Source organism: Ammospiza caudacuta, chromosome 9 (genome assembly GCF_027887145.1).
Source record: "Ammospiza caudacuta isolate bAmmCau1 chromosome 9, bAmmCau1.pri, whole genome shotgun sequence".
In the NCBI taxonomy this organism is placed as follows: domain Eukaryota; kingdom Metazoa; phylum Chordata; class Aves; order Passeriformes; family Passerellidae; genus Ammospiza; species Ammospiza caudacuta.
Genome location: NC_080601.1, coordinates 26,081,523 through 26,104,527, shown reverse-complemented (window position 1 = coordinate 26,104,527; position 23,005 = coordinate 26,081,523). Strand labels below are relative to the sequence as shown.

Sequence of the window (23,005 nt, the reverse complement as noted above, 5' to 3'; positions counted from 1 at the left end):
TCCAGCATTGATATGGCAAGGCTTGCACAATGCAACGTGTTTTTCCCTCCAGTTGATTTTCTCTGATTAGCCCATTTTTCCTCTTGCCCTCATTCTGTTTTTCCCGCAGTATGCGAACGCCGTTCGCTGAGAAACTGTGTCAGCCTTCCTCTAATTAAGAGTCTGGCAGGAGGCAGCGCAACAGTAATTTTGGAGATGACGCTTCCAGTTTGGAGCTGACAGGGAGCTGAGGTGCTGCAGCAGGCGCTGCTGCTGGGGATGCAGGAATGTTCTCCGGCTGAGCAGGACAGGGGGACCCACAAGGAGCCTGCTGCAGGAGCAGTGAGTACCCCGGGTGCTTGGGTGTTTGATCTGTGTCCTCTTGAAAAGCAGCTGCAGGAATGGTTAAATCTGTGGTTATGTCACAGGTTTAGCCCTTTGTGAGGGTGTCTGTGTGTGTGTAAAGGATAGGAATAAATTGCAGTGGCCCTAAGTCGGCTGCATCTCTCTGAAATAGTTGTAATGTTGGAAAGTAAGATGGAGAGCTCAACAATCGGCCTGAAAAAGGGCAAATAAGGAGAAGCCATTCAATGGCGCTCTGTCATATGGCTTCAGACTCCATAGTTCTTTTATTAGCAGGAAAGCTCAAAGCAAACAAAAGGAGACAGGAGCTGGGGATCTGCTTGCCTCAGGATGTGGGTGCTAAAAGCTTAGAGGTTCAAAGAGCATTTTATGGCAGAAAAATGCAGCAGGAGTCTGTGAAATGAAAGCCGTTCTCCCTGGCTGAGAAAGCTCAGGCTGCTGATCCCTGGAGGGTGGAGCATGTGCTGGGGAGATATCCCAGATGTCTGTCCCATTCCTTCACCCCCTGCAAGGTGCTAGGATTTGGTCCAGTGTGCTGTTAATGCCTGAATGCTTTATGTGAACAGCTGAGGGATTTCATGTCATCTCTCAGTTTCCAGGCAGTCCATCGTGTCCACCATTCTGTCTCTCCATCCACTCCTGAGACAGAAGTTGCTGTTGAAGGTTGTGCCAGCCCTTGCTCTGAAGGAGCCTAGTGAGGTGTATGGGGTCAAATGTTTCATTTGGCTGAAGAAAACTCAGTGACATTTTTTGATCTTTCTAATGACCCTGTGAGCCAGACTAGGAAAACGAGTTGTGTGGTTCAGGAACTCCAGCAGAACACAGCCAGCCACATGCCAGAGTTGACCTCCTTCCTCTCCCCTCCCACCCCATCCAAAGATGTAGAGAGAAGTACAAATAAGAGCATATGAGGAGATTTTTAAAAAAAAAAAATCTTTCCTATGTGGTACCACTAGAGCACAATTCAGCATTTTCCTCTCTACTTGCTGTGTCAGATTTGCCTCTTGGGGGCAACCTCACCCCACTCCGGCTGGGACCAAAGGGAGCTCAAGTGCTTGGGGGCGATGACTCACTGCGCATCTCTCTCTGCCTTTGCGTTATCTGATCATTTTTAGTAATCGAGGTCATAATTTGCTGAAAGGATTTTAGGATTTAAGCCGTCGAGGCTGTGACTGTTGGTGGCTTTTCAGAAACGATGTGATTGGCTCTTGAAGGCCCCTTTCCAGGCTTGGAGTCCTTCAAAGTTTTTTCCTGCCTTGGTGTCCTTCAGAGAGAGGAGGGTAGTATGGAAGGACGTGTCTTTTGTGGTTCTGGTTTAATGGGTAGAGCATAAATCTCTGCGAGGAAGATTTACAGTGTTCTCCTGGCTCTTCTGCCTGGGTTGGCTTGGACTCTCACTAAGCCTATCAGATAGTGCTGAGGACACTCTGACTTGTCAGGGGGAGAGCAAAAATTACTGCTCCAGCTCCATTTCAGCCCCGAGTTCCTGAGCAGGCATCTCATACAAACCCTGTCCGCAAAAAACCATTTGCATTTATTTAAAGGGCGTTGAGGTATATGATGGAATAAAGGAAGTATTATTCATGCTTCGTGCTGTGGTTCCTAATGGTACTTTACATGCTGATATGACCTACAAAGCTTGTTGTTTTGTGCCTGCAGTGCTCTGATGTTCTTCCTACCCCGAGGGTCAGAAATGACAAGAATAAATGATTGTGATGAGCGTCTTGCAAATCCCTGCTCCCTCTCCTTGGAAGTGTCCTTGCCAGGGCACAGCTCAGTGACCTTGCCGGCACAGGCAGCAGAGGGACAGCATCCTTGTCTGGCCCATGGGACTGAACAGAATGATCTTCCTGTGAGGGCAAATCCATTTATCCATAGTTGTGTTTCACCTTCTCCCCAAAGCACAGGGATGCAGCTTGGGCTGGGCACGGGGCTTGGCCCAAGCTGAACACACACAGGGCCTGTCCTCTGGAACATACCAGGGAGGAGGCTGGAGCAAGTGAGGTTCACCATGGACCCCAAAGCATAGAGACTACTCCAAAGGGGGGTGCAGGGCCTGCAGCCTGTGTGTGCCCAGTGAGGGACTGAGTCAGCCTTGCTGGGGCAGCAGCTCCTGGCTCCAGCCAGCCTGGGCACTTGGGCAACAGCAACCACGCCGCTCATTAACCCAGCCCTCTAGCACTTGCTCTGCTGGCCTGGACACTGTCCTTCTTAATAGCTCCCCTTTTTCTTTTTTTTTTTTCTTTTAATAAAGGTAAATTAGCTATATGGATATGCAGGAACATGAATCAAAGGAATTCAGCTGACTCTCGAATGAACCATTCGTACAGAGATGTGCTAAAGCACCAGGACGTGATGGATGCAGCCTGCTCAGAAAACACCTAAGGACAAAAACTGCTTGTGAGGCATCTCACTGCAGCCTCCAAAAATCTGATTATGTAGGGGGAGGAAAAAAAAATCAGGTTTTGGAATACATTAACTTAGCTGAACAGCACAGAGAGAAAGTACCAGCAAGAAGCAAATCAATTCCTGAAGGCTGCTGGGAAATCTCACTGAATTGAAGCTTCAGAGTAAGGCTGGCTGCACTTAGAGGAGTTATGTTTCACCTGAAATATTTAACACTGGGCATTGAAGTGCTCTGTGTGTCCAAAGAGCCCACCAAAAATATGCTTACGAGAAGATTTTAGAGGAACCCTGGGCTCATGCCATGCTGTTGATGGGTGAACCAGATTTTCACATTGATCAGTTTTGTTGGGTTTTTGTTGTTTTTTTGGTTGTTTTTTTGTTCTGGTTATTTTTAAGAAAAGCACGGGAAGGATAAGTCCATCGCCTCCATCACAGGGAAGCAGAAATTACCATGTAATGAATGCTGGTCTGCTTTTGGGACATGTGCTGACAGATCTGTTGTTAGGAGGAGATGTTTCCATAGCAAAACCATCATCATAAATGGCACTGTGATGCAGCAGAGATGCTGTGGTGGCCCCGGGGACCATCTTCCCCGACCTTTCTGAGCATCCTTCCAAGGAATATGGGAGAGTGATGGCAGGGGGGATCAGAGCAGCTCATGGTGATGCTCCTCACAGCGCTGCCATAGCACCAGGGCTCTGCTGGCAAGGCTGTCAGCTCAGCGTTTTTCAGTCCTTTCCCACTTCAACAGAAAAACTTCAACAAAAGGCAAGCTTGAAATAGCTCATTTTATCTCCACAAACAACTTGCTTTGAGCATCATTGTCATTCAGCCTAAATTACTTTTAGATGTTTTTAATGACTGGGGAACGTTATTCAGCTGTTAATTCTGCAGCACTCTGCTGAGGGACAGTCCATCTGTAAAGACCAAGGACTCCAATATTGTGGTTGCTCTTACTGACATTCATTTAGCTTTATTATTTGATACGTGATTTCCTGTGGCAGAGATGTTTTCAGCTAAATTTACAGCTACAAGCTCTTTTCTTTGCATGAAGGGGATCTGCTTCCAAAAGGGCTGGAAGGCTGGCTATGCATGTACCAGTGGAAGGTCAGGGATGTAGAGGAGAAACTCCGGGAGATTGAAGGTGACAGTCCAAATCCTGTCTGCACTGAGGGTGACATTACCCTTTGGGCTGCAGGGATTTTAGCCCATCATTTGTTACCTCTACCTTGCACTTTACTTGTAATGCACAGCACGGAGAGCTGTGACTTGCAAAATGATCCCACTGGGGCCGTGGTTTGTGACATCAGCCATGCAGGTCTCTCCAGTCCCTCTTTCCAAGGCAGGCACAGCTTTTGCATTCGTTTCCAAAAGCAACTTCTAAGTCACTTGCCTTCACCATCTCTGGGTTTTGCAGTGCTTCTGGGAGACTGTATTTTTAAATCCTAGCTCATAAATTTTGGAAGCTCCTTTCCTTCCCCACCCCCTCGCCCCTATCAAAGTGTCAGAGCTGAAGAAAAACTGCGAGAGTGATGGATGTGCCCAGCTCTGCTTGCCAGTGCTCTGCTGTGTGGGGGGGTTATTTACTGCACTGCTGGGGTTGTTTCTTCTTTGGTGACAGAGACAGCAGTGTAGGGGTTCGGTGCCTGGGAAGGAGGGGTGGGATGCCCATGGACCATCCAAGCATTTGGCTGGAGGAGGCAGGGCTGGGACAGAGGTTGCTTGGGCACAGTGACACAGAGAGCAAAAAGGTGAAGCCATGGGGACATGGATCCTGTCTGGTGCCTTGGCCCAAGGGGTGGATGCTGGGGCCACAACACCTTCCTGACTCCAGCTCTGGGGGGGTGCAGGTTGGGTCACTCAAAAGGGCAGCTTTTAATAGCCACCAGTCTTATCCCATCCCTCGTGCAGCCCCAGGTTTTTGTGCTACTGCTCTAGGCAGTGTGTGGCAGGGACCTGACCTGCCATGCAGGGGAAACACAGGGTCTGTGCCCCACTGCAGAAACAGAGAGAGACACCCCTGTGCTCCCTGGCCAGGCTGGAGCCTGCCTGCTTTTACTGGGAGCAGCTGGGATCATGGGCAGAGGGGTTGTCAATGTCCAGCCCAGCAAATCACTTCTCCTGGTGCTATGCCTCTGTCTCTTCCCTGTGTGCAGCCACCTTTGTCCTGCTCCTGCCCCAGAGCTGGGACAAGCCCCCACAATGAGCTTCAAAACTCCATTTTCTAATGGAACTCCCAGTGCCTGCTGGTATTTCCCCCTCCATGCTGCAGGAGCATCCCAAAGCAGCTCTGCCTGGTTGAAAGGCAGGTCAGGACCCTGCCCTCCCGCAGTCTCACCAGCCCTTCCCTGAGGGCACACTGCCGACAGATCCGGAGCCAGGGAGATGCTTTCCGCTGGCTTAGAGAGGTTTGCAGACAAGCAAACCAACCCGAGCCTGCCAGCTCGCTGTGGAGCGCCCGTCCCCCGTGAACTCCCGTGCGCCTCTTGCAGCCGGGCTTGTGGGAACGGATCGGAGGCTGCTGTGACTCAGCTGCTTCTCCCTTGAGAAAATCTGCCCTGGCACGGTGCTTGGCTCTGCGGCTGGGGCTGCCGGCACCTGGCAGCCTTCATCAACAAATGGCCTTGGGCAGAACATCCCAATTTCCACTGCCAAGCATTTATGGGAGGAGAAACGCTGCATGTGATCTTGCAGGAAGTGGAGGCAGCAACTCTGCTCTGTACTGAGCTGGGGGAAAATGTCCCATCCCTCCCTGAAGCTGAGCCTTGGGCTGGAGGGGCTGCAGCACAGGCTGGCTCTTCTGGTCTGCCCCTGCCTTTTTCCATCTCCTTATAACTTTCTCAGACAAATTCTTCTGCAATTGTAATTTTCCCCGCTGGCTCTCAGCCTGAAGAAACAGTGGTTTGGAAAGTTTGCTCAATGACTTGAAGGGAAGAGACTCCCGAGCCTTTCATGCTCTGTGCCCATTGGAATATTTTTTTTCCCGGGGCTAATTTGTGGAGCATCACACTTGGCTTGATGAGTCCGTGACGCTCTCAAGAAACAAAGCCAAGCCTGGTCAGTGTGTACTCAGCTGCTGGGAAGCCCCAAGTGCTGCTGTCAGAGTCCAGGCAACACCATGTGGTCTTTTCTGTTCCTCTGCTCCACACAGATCTGTGGGCCTGGAATCTGGGCAGGCTGCTCCTGTGGGGGACAAAGGAGACTGATGAGGTTTCCCCACTCCCCTGTGGCACAGGGCTGGTGTGCCCCCCATGGGGCTTTTTTTCCATGGAGGCAGGTAAAGCAGCAGTGCAGGTCTCACAGCGTAGCTGAAGGATGGAGGGGCCTGGAGAAAGGCTGTTTTGCTTGTTACTTTCTCATGTCAGAAGGGGAAAGTACCCGTTTTTCCGCTGGTGGTTTTGCCTTTATAACAAGCCTGTCGCTGCGGTGTGGGCTGGCACGGCCCTAGCCTTAGTTTCACAACTCCTTTGTGGGTTTCATAAACCCCAGCGGCTGGAGCACTGTGATTTTGTAACTCCCAGCTGGCTTTTAAACCAGTCTGGAGAGGAGCTTGAAATGGTTGGATGCCTGCTGCCTCTTGGACTACAGAGGCAGGCAAACCAAATCCCAGATCTGGAGCTTTATCTCAGTTTCTTACCTGGGGCAAGGGAAAGACAGGCTGCAGGTACTGCTGAGCAGAAGCCAGGCCTGCCTTAGGAAGCAGTGTCCTACCAAATGCTGGGGATCCTGGTCAACCCATGGGTTTGATAAGCACCAATGCCCTGTTAGTGCTACAATCCCAAAAGAGAACCCTTTGTGACTTGCTGCTGCCATGGTCTGCACCCTGCCAGTGTATTTCTAATTTAATCCTGGCTGCTATTTGATCCTGCTAAGTTGTTTGTCTTTACCCCTCTCTGATCCATAATGAAATCCTCTGTCTGACCAAACCTGGTTTCCAGTCGTGGGAGAGGGGACACAGATCAGTGGGGAGTGTAGGGGTCTTCTGACAGCCACCCTGGACACCCCTGTGTGTGGAACATCCATAAGATCTTGGTTGTGCAGGATAAGCCTGAGAGGGGGCAAGAGGGCTGGGGGCTGGCACATTTTGGGACTGCAGGCAGGGTGAGGGTCCCTTGGGGCCCAGGGTGAGTGTTGGTGCTGAGCTACAGCCAAGCCAGACAGTGGCTCATCCCCAGCAGCCTTGAGGTACTTGAGGCACAGCAGTGTCATGCATTAAGCACCCTGAATCGCATCACTGTGTGCTCTGAGGGGTCTGCATGGCCCTGCAGGAAGGCTGAAGGCTGTGCTGGCTGGGGAAGTGTCTCTGGCAGGGAGCAGCTGGCAGTGCTGCTGCCCTGGGAGCTGAGCTGCAACCTGAGTGCGGGCAGGTCGCATCTCCCTGCTCGGGGCGAGCGCAGCCTGCGTGCTGGGAGAGCTGATCCGCGCTAATCCCATCAATATTTCACGGTGTCCTGGCCCTGTTATAATTCCTCGCATCATTTGGGATGCCGACTGGGATGGGGGTGTGGTGCCAAGTGAAACGTGAGAGCTGCCATGGCTTTGCCCTGGCTCCCTGGGCATCTGGGGTGTGAGAGGGGCTGTCTGTGAGCTTTTCTGCTGGCTGCCACAGGTAGAGTGGTGTGGCAGAAACAGATGAACTCAGAAATGCTGGCTCTTGGCATCTGCCTGGTTCTGCTGCGTGCTGGAGTGGTGGGGCTGTGCTGTGCTGGGCAGCTGGCCCCTGCACGGGTGGGGCTGTGAAATGGCAGAGCCTGCTCTACTCGGTCCTCTCTCTGTGGGGCACAGTGTTTAAGTGACAACAATAAGAAAATAAACAGTAACCAGTCTCTGGGCTGGTGATGAGGGCACAAAACATTTCCTTTTCATAAAGGCTGTTTGGAGTAACAGGGAGAGAGCACTACAGACAAAATCTGGCATGGTTTTGGGGAGGGGGGTTTCCCAAGGCACCATGTCGTGACTCAAAGGGTCCCCTGCTTTGGGCTGGGATAGGAGTTGTAGGGCTGTAAATCCTATCAGGAGCAGATGATGGAGCTGGGGTTGTTTAACCTGGAGAAAAGGATGTTCTGGAGAGACCGTGTCACTCCCTACAATTGCCTGAAAGGAGGTTGTAGCAAGGTGAGGGTCAGCATTTTCTCCCAAGTAACAATTGATAGGACAAGAGGAAAAGGCCTCAAGCTGCACCAGCGGAGGTTCAAGTTGGACATCATGAAGAATTTATTCTCTCTAAGTGTTGTTAAGTATTGGAATGGACTGCACAGGGAAGTGGTGGGGTCAACATCCCAGAAGATGTTCAAGAATTGACTGGACATGGCACTTAGTGCTGTGGTTTTGTTGATAAGGTCTTTTTGGGTCAAAGGTTGGACTCAATGATCTTGGAGATCGCTTCCAACCTTCACGATTCTGCGATTCTAGAGCTGCCCTGATAGGAAATTCCCCTTCCAGCACCTTCCTGGCTCTGGGCTAGGGTTGAAGCAGAGCCAGACCTTCCTGCTAAGCAGAACCAATCCATGGATATGAGGGATACAAGCACAGGAGACGGTTGGGTCTGTTTGGGCTCCTGCTGCCTGGAAAAGTGCCTCTCTGACTCTTGGGAAAACCATGCAAAGAAGGGGAAGGTCCTGGCCTTCAACTTCTTGGAGCCCTAAATTCCTTCAGTTAATCTCATGGGGGCAGCAGAGCAAGCAAAGCTCTGAAAATAGATCTGTTTCCAGCTGCCAATGACTCGTGTTAATTAATTAAAGCCTCGCAAGCTCGGGCCTTTAAAATCCCAGTGCAGGTCGCGCCAGGCTCAGCTTGCTCTGCACTCACACACTAATTATCCTGCTGCAAGGCCAGCAGCTAACGAAGCTCCAATTTGTGCTGGCTTCGGCTTCCAGCTATGTGGGAGGCAGGGAGTGCTGCTGCAGGATGGGATGGGTACAGTGCCCTGGGTAAGGGGGAGCTTTGGGCAGTGCTGTCCCAGCCCTGGCACCCCTTCCCCAGCGCTCATGGACCAGCTCTCCCCATAAGTGGCCCCACAGACTCCAGCTGTGCCTCTGCTGAGGTAGGGAATGGGGTTTGGAGAGGATGTGGAGGACCAGCTGCCTTGCAGCACCTGAGCACCCCATACCTAGGTAAGACAGGCTGGCCAAGAACATCCCTGCCTGGCTCCCGTCCCTGCCTGGCTCCCGGTGCCTGGGCCTCCCACTTCCGCAGGGTGGGCAGAGGGGCGAGGCAAGGCGAGGCGCGGAGGAGACGCTGGGGTTTTGCCCGAGGACAGGAGGAAATGGTAATTAGTTTCTGGAGCACAGAGGAGGCAAGGGCGGGGAGGCAGGGAGTGCTCTAGGAGGTGGGCAGTGTCTGCTCTGAGAGTGGGGACAAGGAATGGGCCTTGGGATGTCATGCTGGGAGAGCGGGTGGTGGCTGCTTGGGGAGTGTGTGCAAGGGTGACAGAACCACCTGTCATTAAGAACACCAGGATGAGTCCCTCCTCAGCTGAGACCCATTGGTGGGTGAGGGCTGGGGGATTCAAACCTCTGTTACCCTCCCTCCACCTACAGTGTTTGTAGGAGTCAGGATTCTGGCAGTCAGAGGCCCTGGGAATGGCATGTTAGTCAGGCTCCCCACAGGATCACCCTGGCCCTGCCATCTTCACTGACCCTTGAGGTCCAGAAGGTGGTGGAATCTCAGCTAGGGCTGACCCTCACCCCCAAGCAATGCTCAGCAGCTGTAGCACAACCTGCTCAGCCCTATGCCCTGCTATGGGTCTGGCTCCAGGTCTGCAGGGTGTGGGGTTGGGGTGGTCTTTGTCCCCTTTCTGGAGACCTTACCTCTGGGATGGGATGGTGTGGAGCGGAGGGGATGAACTGGCATCCAGAGGCGATGGTGCTGGGACTGGGCACCACATGGCTTTGTGACCACAGGCTGGCATCACCCGGCCACCCTGCCAGCTCCAAGAGAGCTGCAGTTCAGCATACACAGGTACAGCATTTCCCCACCTCCTGCTCCAGCTGATTTCCAACTGCCCTAGATCCAACCTGCTGATTACACACAATGTTGGCTCAGGGTTTGGTTTTGGGAGGCCTGCTGCTGCTGCGAGGGTTTAGGAGGGAGGGTTGGCCAGGTGCTGGAAGCTTACGAAAGGAAAGCAAACACAGGCCTGGACTTGGCAGCTCCTCCACATGGGGAGGAGCTGCAGAAGCCACCCAGGATAAAAAGGCTCCACACAGGGCCCCAGAGAAACCATTACCTGCCTGTGTTTCCAAACAACCTTCCGCCATGTGTGAATGGCGAGGCGTGCTGAGAGCAGGGAGAAGATGGGGCACAGTGCCTGATCCAGGCATGCAGTGCAGGGTGCTGCGGTGACTTTGAGGGGCAAGACACCTTAGTGAGCACCATGGCACTGGCGGGGGGCTGTGCTGTGCTGACATGGGTGCCTCTGGCTGGGGTTTTGGCATGATGGTACAGGTAGCATGTGTTTGCTGTGCTGACAGAGTAGGATGGCACTTATCCGTGTTCAGTCATGCTTTTTCACAGTACTAAGTCCACAATATCAGTCCTTTGCCTCTCTGACTTTGCAAAGGGAATTCGCACGGGCTTTTGGGGGCCGCATCATGCAAACCACCTGTGCTGAGTGAGCCCCCGGCCCACCCTACGTGTTGGGGGCTGCACGGTAGCATCCCGTCCCTGCCTGCCGCGACTCTGCCGAGGGACGTGCTGCCACCTGCTTCCACGCAACGCAGGCAGGGCCGGCCTTGCTCCCCTCCCCTCCTCGTCCTCCTCTTCCTCCTCCTCCTCGCGGCCCCACGCTGAGGGCCAAACCCCCACGCTCGGCGCTGCCGACAGGGGGCGCTGCGGAGCCCGGCTCGGCTCGGTCCGCACGGCGGGGCCGCGACAGCCGAGCCGGGCTGCGCTGCGAGCCGAGCCGAGCCGAGCCCGGCCGAACCCTGCCCTCGCCCGCCGTACCGCCCGCACCGGCTGCGCCACCGCGCCAGGCAAGCACCGAGGGGCCGCGAGCGGCGGCGTTCGGGGCGGGCGCGGGTCCGCGGGCCAGGGGGGTGCCGCGTTTGGGCGCCGCGTCCGCGGGCAGGATCCGGGAGCTGGGTCGGTCGCGCGCGGGGTGCGGGTACTGCGCGCACACGGCTGGGGCCGGGTGATCAGCCCACGGGCAGGATCTGGAGAGCTGGGTGCGGGTGTTGAATCGCTTGGTAAGTCCTGGGGTGCTGGCTCAGGGTCGGGTATGGCTCTGCAGGTGGGGCTTGGGGTGCTGGATCCCAGCTGCTGAGTCCGCAGGCAGGATTAAGGGTGCTGGGTCCGGCTGCTGAGTCCACGGGAAGGGTTGGGTTGTTGGATTTGGAGTGCCGGGTCTTGGTTGGGGTCCACAAGCGAGGTTTGGAATGCTGGTTCTGTCTGCTCGGGTGCTGGATCCGGGTGCTGAGTCTACAGGCAGGTTCTGGGTGCTGGGTGTGGGTGCTGCTCACAGGAACGGTCCAGAGAAAGAGGAGCAGGGCTCTGACCTGCTGTGGTTGAAATCCAGGGAATAATGCGTTTGGGGAAACAAGAGGGCAGAACCTCGGAAGCGACAGGGAAAGGGATTTAGGGTAGGTCTGATGCAGGTGAGGATTTGGGGGTGAAGAACGGAAGGGGAGGTGGGATATGCTGGATGTGGTGGCAGTGCAGGAACTTTCTCTGGGGACAGGTTTGGGGTGTGGAGTGAGGTGGGTCTGGGGGACCTGGGTAGGAGCAATGGGGGAACATGCTGGGGGTGTGAGGGAACACGATTCTAGGAGTTACGGACAGACAGGGCACCAGCTCTGGGCAGGGAGGGCTGGATCCTGCCCTGTCCTTCCCCAGCAGGCCTGGGGGGATGAGAACTGCTGGGGGTGTTTGGGAAGGCTGAGCATTACCTGGGGTCAGCTGGTGTTTCAGATGGCTGGGATGAGGTACTAAACTGATGCAGGTGGTGCAGTGCAATCCCTGCCCCCTCTCCTTCCCTTTGGAAATCAGGGGGTGGTCATGGAATGTGGCTTGTCTGAGCCTTGACTCGTCGAGATTCATCTCCTGGGGCTGCATTGCTCTGGGGGCTGCAGATGGCCCCCAGGCAGAGCAGACCAGCCTGTGCTAGGGCTTCTCTGCTTCTTCGTGCCAATCCAAAGGTAGAAAGTACCTGCAGCACAGGAATTTGGGGCTCTCTTTGCTCTCTCTAGTAGTGCCCAGGTGAGTCAGTGACTTGTGCGTGGCCTTTAAACCAAGAGCGTGAAGTGGGAGGGGGAACCATGAAAAGCCTCTCCGGGTGCAAAAAAACCCAGTCTCCTCAGACAAAGAGGCTTTCCAAAATGGATGAGGAGTGCAGTTCTGCTCAGATGCAGGGAAATTATTAATAACAACAGCGGCATTTTTGGTGCTGGCTGGGCTGCCACTGCGGGCTCCGGCTGTTTCGCTGCGGCAGGCGCTGGTTGGGCCCCCCTGAACCCCGAAGCTGGGCAGGGTGACCCTGGCAGCTGCAGATGCTGCGTGTGTGCCCTGCAGGACAGGTCTGTGCTTCATCTCCGTTTGGCCAGGCTTGCTGTGCCCAGAGGGATGAGGGGCAGGGAGCTGCCCCCCAGCAGGAGAGATCCCTATCAGGACTTTGTTTTTGTGTTGCAACCTGAGGGGGAAAAAAAAAGGCAACAAATCCAAACCACCCTTTCAGCTGCTGCAGATGAGGCTTTGTTCTCCCCCCCTGCCTTTTCCAACATCTATTTGAACATTTCACCACTTTACCCACCAGGAATGCAGCGGGTTTGCTGGAGCTGGGAGGTTTATTCAGCAAATCTGGCAGGTCATGTGCTGGGATAAAGGTGCAGGTGTGCTTAGCAAGGCTGCTGAGGGGCCTCTGCTGGGCTGTGCAGGGGAGATGTGGTGCCAGCCTCGCCTGGCTGCGTGTGGGGAATTTCCTTGCACTTGCCCGCCGGCTCTGCTTGGCATCCTGATGAGACTTGTTGGGAAGCACCTCATGTGATGGGTGATTTCGTGAGAGGGGGCCCGTCCTGGGGACCTGCTTCCCGTCCGAGAGGAGAGGTGATGCCCCCAGACTTTTATATGTAACTCCCCCGACAGTGGTGCTGGGTGGGTGCCTGTTCCTGTTCAAAGGTGAGAGCTCCTGCCTGGCTGCTGCTTCAGGAGGAAACGCTGCCATCTCCATTCCTCCATTCCTGGCCGGCTCTGCCACCAGCTCCTCGTGATTTACAAGCATGAGGGCTCTGCCACAGCAAGGTCATCACCAAAGCCACCCCCTCCTTCCCCCTGGGGCCTGAGCTCTGCTGCCCAGAGACCAAGGGTGCCCAGGGTTTCAGGCTCTAGGTAACCTGTGTGGGGGCCAGGATGCAGCTTCGTGGTTCAGGGTGTGCTCTGGGTTCTGCTTTTCTTGTTGCTTAAAAGCTCCCTCCAGGTTCAATCCCACCTCCGTTACCTGACAGAGGGAGATGGTTTGCCTGTTGCAAAGCCCAGCCCATGTAAATCATGTGGAGATCTGATTTTGGGGCAACAAAGCTGGCGGTATGCAAACAACTATGGGAAAGGCCAGATGTTACTGCTTTGTGCTGTGCAGTTTTGAATGCAAAGTGAAATATCAAAATTGGGTTTGACCCCGAATTGAAGCTTTGTTGGGGGGAAAGCAAAGGAAACAAGAAGATGTTGAAACTGGAAGCCCCAAAACTGCTCCCGTCATCTGGTTTTACTGGACTTTGGAAAAGAAAACAGTTTATCTTTGGAATAAATAAAAGGGAGAGGAACAGGCTTGCAGCAGAAAGCCCCATGTTCACTGCAGACAAGCTGGGTTGTGCTCCACTTCTTGCCCCTGCTTCCAAGGGGACCCCAGGTCGTGTGGGATTTCTGAGCCTCTGTTTCCCCTTGGGAAAGCCCCGCACCGTCCGGACGGCGGGAACCCCAGGCATTGCCAAGAAACATCTTTGAAACTCAAACCTGGCTTTGGAAAATAACTGGAAGACAAACCGGCTCTAAACAAACACCCAAGTTAATTCCGTGTCTTGCATTGTATGAGCCCAGTGAAATGAAACAGTGCAGCCACAGGGATGGGCAAATGGATTCAGATGCTTTAAAAAGCCCTGAAATCTGCTGGCTTTGAGATGTCCTTTTACATTTAGGGTTGGGATTTTTTTCTTGTTTTCTTTCTAATTGTTCCTGGGAATTTAATTCTACAATTATTTTGCTGCTTCTGCTGAGGAGACAATGTGCTTCAGCCACAAAGCCTTTGAAGGCTGAATTGCAGATCACATCCAGTGCTGAGCCACTTGGATGCAGACGCCCCCTTGCTGGGAGAATTTGCTGTGATGTGGAGGGCTGTCTGTCTGTTCGTTTGTCCAGGCTGCCGAGGGGCTGCCGGCCAGCGGTGCAGCTTGTCATGCTGCAAATGCAAAAAGCATGGAGCCTGTTGGGGTTTGGAGGTGATGTTGCCTAATGATGGGGGAGGTGGGAGCCCCAGGGCTGTGCATCCCGTATCTCAGGGCTCGGTGGCTCTCTCTGCCTCCCCCGTGTCCTGGGCTGGAGGCGTGAGAGTGGAGTCAGAGCGAGCCACAAAGTCTCGGCACCATCCGGTTTCACTTCCCGGCTGTCGCACGACTCCCTGCTGCTCTCTCAGGTGCTCCCAGGCTGTGGGGTCAGCCCAGGGCTGCTGCTGTGGCCTTTCCAAAGGGGACAGATGTGCTGTGAGAGGGAAGAGCCATAGGGACTGTGTCCTCACTGCTGTCCTGCAAGAGCTAATGGCCTCCAGTGTGTGAGGAATTGTTCCTGTGGGGGGAGTTTTGCTGCTCTGTCCAGGACTGGCTGTGGCATCCCTTGGTGCTCTCAGTCCAGCCACTGAGCTGCAAGGGTTTGCCCTTCAGCCTCCCCTCCTTGCACCCTTCTGGACCATCTCCTGGCAAGGCCTCTGGACCCAGGCAAGGAACTGTTTCAGCTAACAGACAGTTTTGGTGGGTTTTCCATTTGGGTGGGCAGTGGAGGAGTGATCTCTTCTGCTGTCATGGGCACTGTGCTCTCGCTGTCTGCTTGTGTCGATTCATGAGCAGCTGGAGCAGAGCTGTCCCTGTGCCGTGGCACAGGGCAGAGCAGCTTTCCTTATTTTCTCAGTCGGACTTTTTTGGGTGGGTTTGGGTGGGAATGGCTGGAGAGCTTTCATGGGGACTTGGCACTGAGCTCTGTTGCTGCCTGGCAGCCCCTTTGAATCTCCTGCTTCACATCAGACCCGACCTGATGGAGGAGAGGAACGAGTTCTTGTGAGATTAGTGAAAACAGGGAGCTTGGGAGAAGCTAACACACCCTGATCCCTGCAGCCCTGCAGGGATGACACCATATATCCCTGCCCCTTGTGTGGTGGGCAACATTCCCCACAGGAATGCAGCAGGGGGATGTCGATAAAGGCATGGGGCTGGTGGGGGCGAGGGAGGGGCAAATGTGTTGGAAACTGGGCTGTTGTTAGTTTTATTGCTGACTATTCAGCTTGTCTTTCCAGGGATGTTTGGCTCCCTCCAGCACTGGGGCCCCTTAAACTGTCCCACATCCCCAACTGTCCCGACTCTGTCTCCCATCCATCACTTTGCTACTTCACATGTCTACTCCCTGCCGTGACATTTCTGGGATCAGAGCTGGGTGCTCTCCTCTGCTGGTGGTTGGTGGGGACTGCTGTGGGAATTCGGAGCCTGTTCCCATGGCCTGCAGGAGCCTCCCACCCGCCTCCCTGGCTCCACGATGGCTGTGCTCTTCGTGGGGGCTTTGCATTGGGAGCAGGGCAGGATACTCTGTGAGAGGAGCTGATGTTGCAGCTCTTCCTCCCCTTCTTTGTGCCCAAATCCCAAATTTGGGTAAAGGAGAAGTACATCTGCTTCCTGAATGGCGGAAGCTCGAGTGTGTGTCTGCTGAAGCACCTCAGGGTCACGCATGGTTTTGTTTAAGGAAAGCAAAAATAAACCCAGGGAGGGGCTCCCAGGAGGTCACTGTGCTCCTTCTCTCCCTGACCCAGCACGGGTCCCCTCTTCCTGGAGGGTATTTGGCAAGTTTGCATTTTTTTCTTGTGTTGTTGACAAAAATCCTGTCTGGTTGAGAAATATCTGTGCAGCAGCGCCAGCCCAGTCCCACGGGTCAAATCCTGCCCCTGCAGATCTGTGCCGGGAACAGCGGCTTGTTTTCGGCTGGCCTTTGGGGGTGCTGCCACGGGGGACCCATGTCCTTGCAGGGCAATCTGGGCACGAGGCCAGGAGCAAACTCCTCGAACAAATGGATGGACACTATGGGCTTGGGGTGGATCTGATGTTTTATCATTTGCTGGTTGGGATCTGCAGCAGAAGCGAAGTGCTGGAAGTTCGTCAAGGGCTGAATTAAAGTTGCCTGGCAACCTCCATCCCGGCTCCTCTTCCCACATCTCGCAGGATTTCCCACCCAAGGCCTGCCGCCTCCAGGGAAGGGGGGCCCGAAATGCACCGCGCTCACATCAGGCTGGGGCCAGCCCTGTCTCCCTTGCCATAACTCACTGGCTGTTCCCACGCCCGGAGCTCTCCCCACCTCACCATCCCCTGGGGCAGGTGCCTTTCCCCCAGCCTGCCCCAGGAACGGGCCAGGCTGTTTCAGCTGAACCTGAGAGCATCCTGAGTGGGTCTCCTCGGGGGTGGGACAGTTCAGTGACAGTGGGAATGCGAGTGGCTGCAGGGGGTTGTGCCAGGCTGGGCATCAGTGAGTAGAGTGGAATCGGCTGCAAGGGAGTGCCCAGGCTCCAAAAAAAGCAAAGTGCAATTGGTGTCTTCTGGTGCAGTGCCAGATGGGGATTTTGTTAAGGCTGTTTTGCAGCTCCATAACCCAGAGAAGACCCACTGTAAATCCCTGTCTCTCACTGGGAAACCGGCAGTGCTTGTTTGTAGTCTGTGATGCCAAGGGGAGCAGCCCATGAGGGAGGGGGAATGTCCAGCAGCCACTCTGGGAGCCTGCTTGGGCTTTACTAGATCTTGGTAGAACAACTATAAGCTGTCTAGGGAGGAGTGGGATGTGAAAGTGTCTTGTCCCACTCCGCAAATCTGTCCTGCCATCCAGAATAGATGCTGAGGGTAAGCTGGAGAAGTGCTGCTCCCATGCACCGCTTCCATTCTTTCTCCTGAGTTCCTTTGAAATTAAAAAGCTGGCATAATTTTTTTTTGAGGAAACGTCTATGGGGGGCCTGTGAGACCCTGTCTGTGGTCTCTCCATGTTTGGCAGCCCCACAGACACCACAGCTTTCCTGGAGTGCAGCTTGCAAACACCTTGTGCTCCCAGGTTTTGCTGCCTTGTGACTTTGAGGACCATGGGGCTCTGGGAAGGAGCTCCTATGCCCACAAAATGTCCTGCTGCAGTTGAGGTGTATGGCAGCTTTGGCTTGTTTCTTTGGCGAGTTTCTTTAGCCATATTCAGGTTGGTGAGAGTGTGAAATTCACTCATCAAAAGCTTTTTGCTCCTCCAGAGACGCTGGTCATGGGGATTTTAAGGAGGTGCCGACTGGGCCAGCCCGTTTGGGTGTGCTGTGCCTGGCTGCCGATGGGAGGCTGAGGCCAGCACAGTCATGCTCAACAGCTGCCGTGGTGACCCAGTAAACCCAGTCAGACCTGACCGGGGCTCGCTCGCTCCCCTGTGCTCTCACCCACGCCTGCACGCCTCTGCTGCCCCGCTGCTTTCCTGCATTCCCCAGGGACCAGCAAACATCCCACCGGTGAGAGGCGGAACCTGGCTCCGTGCTGGGAGCTATGGCTGAAGCCCGTAGGAGCACTGATAGCCAGTGGTAGGAGGGTGGGTTTTTGCCTCTGTGGATGTTGCACGTTGTGAGCAGAGCAGCTGGTTCCTGGCTTCACCCCTTTTGGGGTGTCCGTCAGTCCTGTGCCTGGGTCCTGCATCTGCCATCCTGCTTCTTCAGCGTCGCCAGCCAGCGACGGGAGCCTCAGTGGGAGCTGAGGCTGGACCATCAGGTCCTATGTTGGCCCCCGGTGCTGGGAAGTAGGTGAGGTGCCACGGGACTCGGGAGCTCATTCCTGGGGAATGGGGTGGGCTTTTCTGGGACGTTTTTCTCTTAAACTCCTAGCTTTCTTGGAGCTGCTGCTGCTTTCTAGCCTCTCCATCTCCCCTTTTTGTTTCCCTTCCCTAGAGAAAACTGTTCGTTTCCATTCCCAGCTTTTTTCTATTTCTCATTGAAGTGCTGGACTTGTGTAATCCGTCTGCCCCCAGTCCTAGTGGTGTGTCCCACAGATCAAGACCTCCTCTACTTCCTGCCTGAGCCCTCAGCTTCACCCTGAGCTTAGAACTTGCATCCTGACAAGGGGGAAGTGCTGGGTTTGGGGGTGTTTGGTGTGGCTGCACACCAGGGTATTGACCTGAGGGGAGCAAAGGATTGTTTCAGTTCCTTCCTGCTTTTTCTCCCCCACTCTAGGTATGAAAAATAAGAAAATTAAAAAAAAAAATAGAAAATTAAAAAAAAAAAAATAGGGAATCTTGGAACAGCCCTTCTCTTTGAGTAAATATTAACTGGCTCTTACAACGTAACTGATTAAATGTTCTTTAGGACAAAGTTACATCTGATCTCAGTCAAAGGAACCTTTGGAAATGGGTGTAGCTGCTTCACGGGAAAAAGCAGAAGAGCCCAGCCCTGACAGCATGGGAAGCTGCTCCCCCTTGCCCAGCCAGGAACCCTGCGCAACCTGCCAGTTTAATATATTTTTGTTTTCCCCCTGTACTGGTTCAGTGTGTATGATGGTTAATGTTAGCTGGGGCTGGCTCGCAGCACCACGCTGGGCCTGTGATAAACACCATCCCTGCCACCCTGGCCGGCCGCACTCCCAGCTCCGCTCCCTGGCACATCGGGAGCCAAGCAGCAGGCAAAGTTCAGGGTTTGTTTGTGCAGGGGAGATAAGCTGAGGACGCCCAGCAGCATGCAGGGCTGTTACTCATTTATGAGAATCATTGTTTGCCTTGTCGTAAGGAGGTTTTTCCTCTACTCTGCTTCCCCATCCCAGGTGCAGCAGCCCTTGTGGTTTGTGCATGATTCCAGACTTGAGTCCCCATGTGGACTCTTGGGGAAGGGTCCCTGTAACTTCCAGAGTGGTCCTGCTCCCACTGGTGGGATGGAGATGTGTCAGCATGGGGCTGGCCAGGGTGCTTTGGTGCTCCAGGTGTGACCCCACCACTGGCTTTGCCCAAAGCTTGGTGGGTTTGGCTCGTGCTAGACATGGTGCCACCAAAGCAAATTGTTTCTTCTTGATGTCCATCTGCACTCACCTGCCTTGCATTGCTGTGCTGTCATTCATGGGCAGACCCTCTGTTTGTACAGGGCTTGTCCTGGAAACAGGAGTAACCTGGAATGAGCCTGCTCTGGGATCTGCTCCCCAGGGAGCTCAGCCCTGCATGCAGCACCCTGCCTAAACCCAGGGTTGGATGCTCTTGGGTGCTCTGTTCTGGTCTGGGGGGACAATGGGGCAGCAGGGAGAAATATTTCCCATCTGCCTCATTCCCTCTCAGGATTCGCTGTTTGGTCTCTGCCCTGAGATGCGTGGGATGGTTCTGAGGCAGCCCGCGCTCCAAAGAATGAGTCTGGACTCTTCACTTTTTGGTCTTCAGGTTGTTTATTATTTCTTATCTACAAAATTTTTCTCTCTGCCCAGCCGAGATCTGTTCAGCAAGGCAGCTACAGGCACTGTGACCGCCCCCGAGGCAGTGTCATCTTTTATACTACAAACTACGTATATCATATTTACTTTTAATTCCCAATACCTATCACCTGTGTTACACAGTGCACTTCTACTCTAAACCAATCCCCAAGTGCCAACATCACAGCAGAAAATGGAGAACAAGAAGAAGAAAGAAGGAGGACTGGACACGCCCTGATTCCTCCATCTTGTCCCCATAACCCCTATACTAAAAATTCTAAAATCTATATTTTCACCCTGTGAACACATCATTCTTGCACCATTCAAACTTGTGTGGCTCTCATGTCCTCATACACAGGTGGCACTTCGTTAGAAGGACCAAAATCAAACCACCAGGTGTTCTGGGCAACATGCCAGGGTCTCTGAGCCCCCCGAGAGGGTTCTCGGCAGCTCTGAACATCCGGAGGGATGTGCTGAGTTCCCACACTTCCCAGAATGCTCTCGGGCAGCCGCCAGTGCAGGTGTGAGGTTTGTGTCTGAAAGCCCTTGAAGGAACCAGAACTTTGATGCAAGCTCCAGAACTAGGGCTGAATCCACATCCGGCCTCTCACTTCTTCTCAGTCCCAAAGCCCTCTTCACCTTGGTTTTACCTCCCTTCTTCTTGGGACTCAGCAAAGTATTTGCTTCAGGGAAATTGTTTGCAGTGAGCGTGTTTGAGCAGCTTCTCTACAGGGTCAGGTATTTTGGTTTTTCATATATATATATCTATATGTGGGTGTATATATATATTTATAAACCTCTAAGCAAATACTTAGGTGCTGGTTGCTTACTGGGAGCTCTCCAGCTCAGAGATACCCAGTCATCTTTTTCCTCCTTAGTGCCTGCAAGATGAGCTAGTGGCTTTGCTCAGTGCAGCTGGGAGAGGTGGGGGATATTTGTGGGGTTTGAATGCATGAAAGTGAGAGCTGAAGTAGATGTGGAGCTTCAAGGCAGCTTGGGATGAAAGAGAACCTGAAATCTTGTGGAAAAACACAGTAGGGAAAAATTGTTTCATCTTGAAAAGATTTGCCGAAGATTCCAAGCAGTTCCTGTATGGATTTTCCTTCACCTTACATCCCTGTGTGCCTGAAGCATCCTTTCCAATGCCTCGGTCCTCTGGAGTGTCATCACTTCAGAGGGGCCAAAGCTGGGACCAAGGACCATGTCCTTGAACAGCAGGACATGGTCAGCTGGGCTTTTGGGAAGGAGAGGAGACCTTGGGCTCCCCAGGACCCTCACTGTTGCCATTCCTGCTGCAGCCACTCTGGGGGTGCAGTGGGACTTGGGGTACCCCTGTGTGCCAAGAGACCCACAGAGGGGCTCTCTTTCTCTGCTTTTGAGGGAAAAATGTTTCTGCTTTTTGGTGTGATATGCAATGGGGGACCAGCTGCCTCTGCTGAAACATATCCTTCAGTCAGGGGGATCTGCAGGAGCAAAAGGCTGGGGGTGAATGAGGGATGAACCCAGAGAAGACCTGGGGGAAAATGTACCTCCAGGCAGCTGACCCAAGTGCTCAGCAAGCAGCTCCCTGCTGTGACAGAATGGTTGCTGACCCAGGGGGATGCTGCAGAAGGTCACTGTGCTTAAACTCCCCTCCGTGCTCCATGATGGCTGCAGGCTCCGTGCCTTGTGCTATGCCTTGCTTTCCCCTTGAGCAAATGAGGGTTTGTTTTTCCCTGAAGCCATTCCTGGTCTGAGGCCGTGCTGGGTCAAGCATCCATGCGTGTGTGCAGCTGGCTCCTTCCCAAGCCTGCCTGCTCGTGAGACGTTGGGACAGCAGGAGTGTCTGAGCCAGCGCTCTGTGTTTCAGGAGGGTTTGGTGGCCAGCCCTGTCCCAGAGAGCTGGAGAGGCCGTGCTGAGGAGTGGCTGTGCCGGCCCGGCGGCTGAGAGAGCGGGAAGATGAGCGCAGGGTCGGCACATCTCCTGACAACTCTCTTCATGGCAGCGGCAGCCATGGGCTACCCGTCACGGCGCTCTGCCTCCGACCTGGACGCCACCCCCAGGACAACAGTCACCTTTGATGGTAAGGGGGTGTGGGTCCTGGTGGTGGCAGTGAGGTTTGGGATTTTGCTGGCACTGGCATTGGTGCATTTGTGACTGCATCTAAGCTTTGCCACCCACCTGGAGCAGGGGGCTCAGCATGGGAGGAGGGTGGCTACATGGAGGCCTCTAATCCCCTGGGCTCCAGAAATCAGGGCCCACATGGCTGTCTGGTACTGAGTGCCCCAAAGAAATGAGCATGGCAAAATCATCTCCCCTAAAGCCGGAGGGGGACGAAGATGTACAGGGAGTCAGCCCTGACCAACCCCTGGCCCTGCCCAGCAGCTCTTGGAGGGTGTTCTGAGCTGGGCATCACACCTGAGCTGGCATCTCATGGCCCAGATTGTTAGCACGAAACTTTCTTCCATTATTTTCTCTAATTGCCCCTGAGCTCTTTACCTCCAGCCTCTGTGGTGTCAGTGAGCCCAGCAATGTCATTGTCCCTTGGGGGACATCATTGACCTCATTAGTGAGGCTCAACTCAGCAATCGATGGTGGGAGAGTTTCATTAGTAGGTGGGGTGCCCTTTTCTGGGAAAGATGGGGAGTCATTCCTTTTCCAGCTGTCTACAGGATCCCAAGCCTCATAGACTTTTCACTTCCTACTGGTCCCTCTGGCCAGGGCTGAGTCCTACCTCACACTTCTCAGCACCTCAAATTGGATGGTTTCATTGGCTTGGTGAACAGGAGCACTCAGCCTCACGTCAAATTCACTCCCCTTGTGTGACAGTTTTGGTTCAGGTTTTTTTATCCTTCCCTGGGCTGGCTGGGCTCAGTTCACAGACAGAGTCACTGCCAGCATGTTTCTGCTTTCTTCAGCAGTTTCCCAAACAACATGGCAGGTTCATGCCCAGCACAGACATTGCAGCTCCCACCCCTGAGCTGTGCTTTAATTAGCGGAGAGAAGTTTCCTCTGTGAGCCCGAGCCCAATTAGTGCCTTTTACCTTTTACCAAACCTTCTCCCTTCCTTTCCTCCTGCTGTAACTGCTGTCACCCAGCACTGCCTGCCTGATAACCTCAGCAAGTGCCATCTCACCCACTTCCAGCTCCATTCTCTTGTCTTTTCCCAGTGGCTCGCGCTGTGCCTGCCCCGGTGTCCCCCTCAGCCCCCTGTTCCCTTTGCAGAGCTGTCGGGAGTCCGGCGCTTCACGGCGCACACCCTCAACTACAGCACGCTGCTGCTGGAGGACGAGCGGGGCATCCTCTACGTGGGCGCCAGGGGAGCCATCTTCGCCCTCAACTCCAGCGACGTGGCCGACGGCTCCCACCACACGGTGAGCCTGTCCTCTGCCACGCTGCCCAATCCCCGTCCACATCGTGGCCACTCTATCCCTGCTCAACCTCCCCCTCACCATCTCAGGTCCTGCCTGGAGGTGATGTCCCCAAATCAGTCCCCAGGTCCCCTGTGGACACCTGGTCCTTCTCCCCAGCATGGGGACAGCAGTGGGAGATATACCCAAGCTCAGGCCTGCTGTTTCAGGGTCACCCCAGCAGAATGAAGGGCAGGGAGGGACCCACACTCTCCCCCAGGGAAGGATATCCCCAAATC

At 54.2% G+C, this 23,005-nt stretch overlaps 1 protein-coding gene across 1 annotated transcript in view; it reads left to right on the top strand.

Annotated features, from left to right (window-relative positions):
- Nucleotides 1-285: 285 nt before the first annotated feature.
- SEMA4G (semaphorin 4G) overlaps nt 286-23,005 on the top strand; it is a 29,469-nt gene continuing 6,749 nt past the window's right edge. The window contains exons 1-3 of the mRNA XM_058810136.1: nt 286-321; nt 21,226-21,439; nt 22,582-22,730. Coding sequence (XP_058666119.1) covers nt 21,316-21,439; nt 22,582-22,730 — 273 coding nt within the window. The 5' untranslated portion in view covers nt 286-321; nt 21,226-21,315. The remainder of the gene's footprint in view (nt 322-21,225; nt 21,440-22,581; nt 22,731-23,005) is intronic.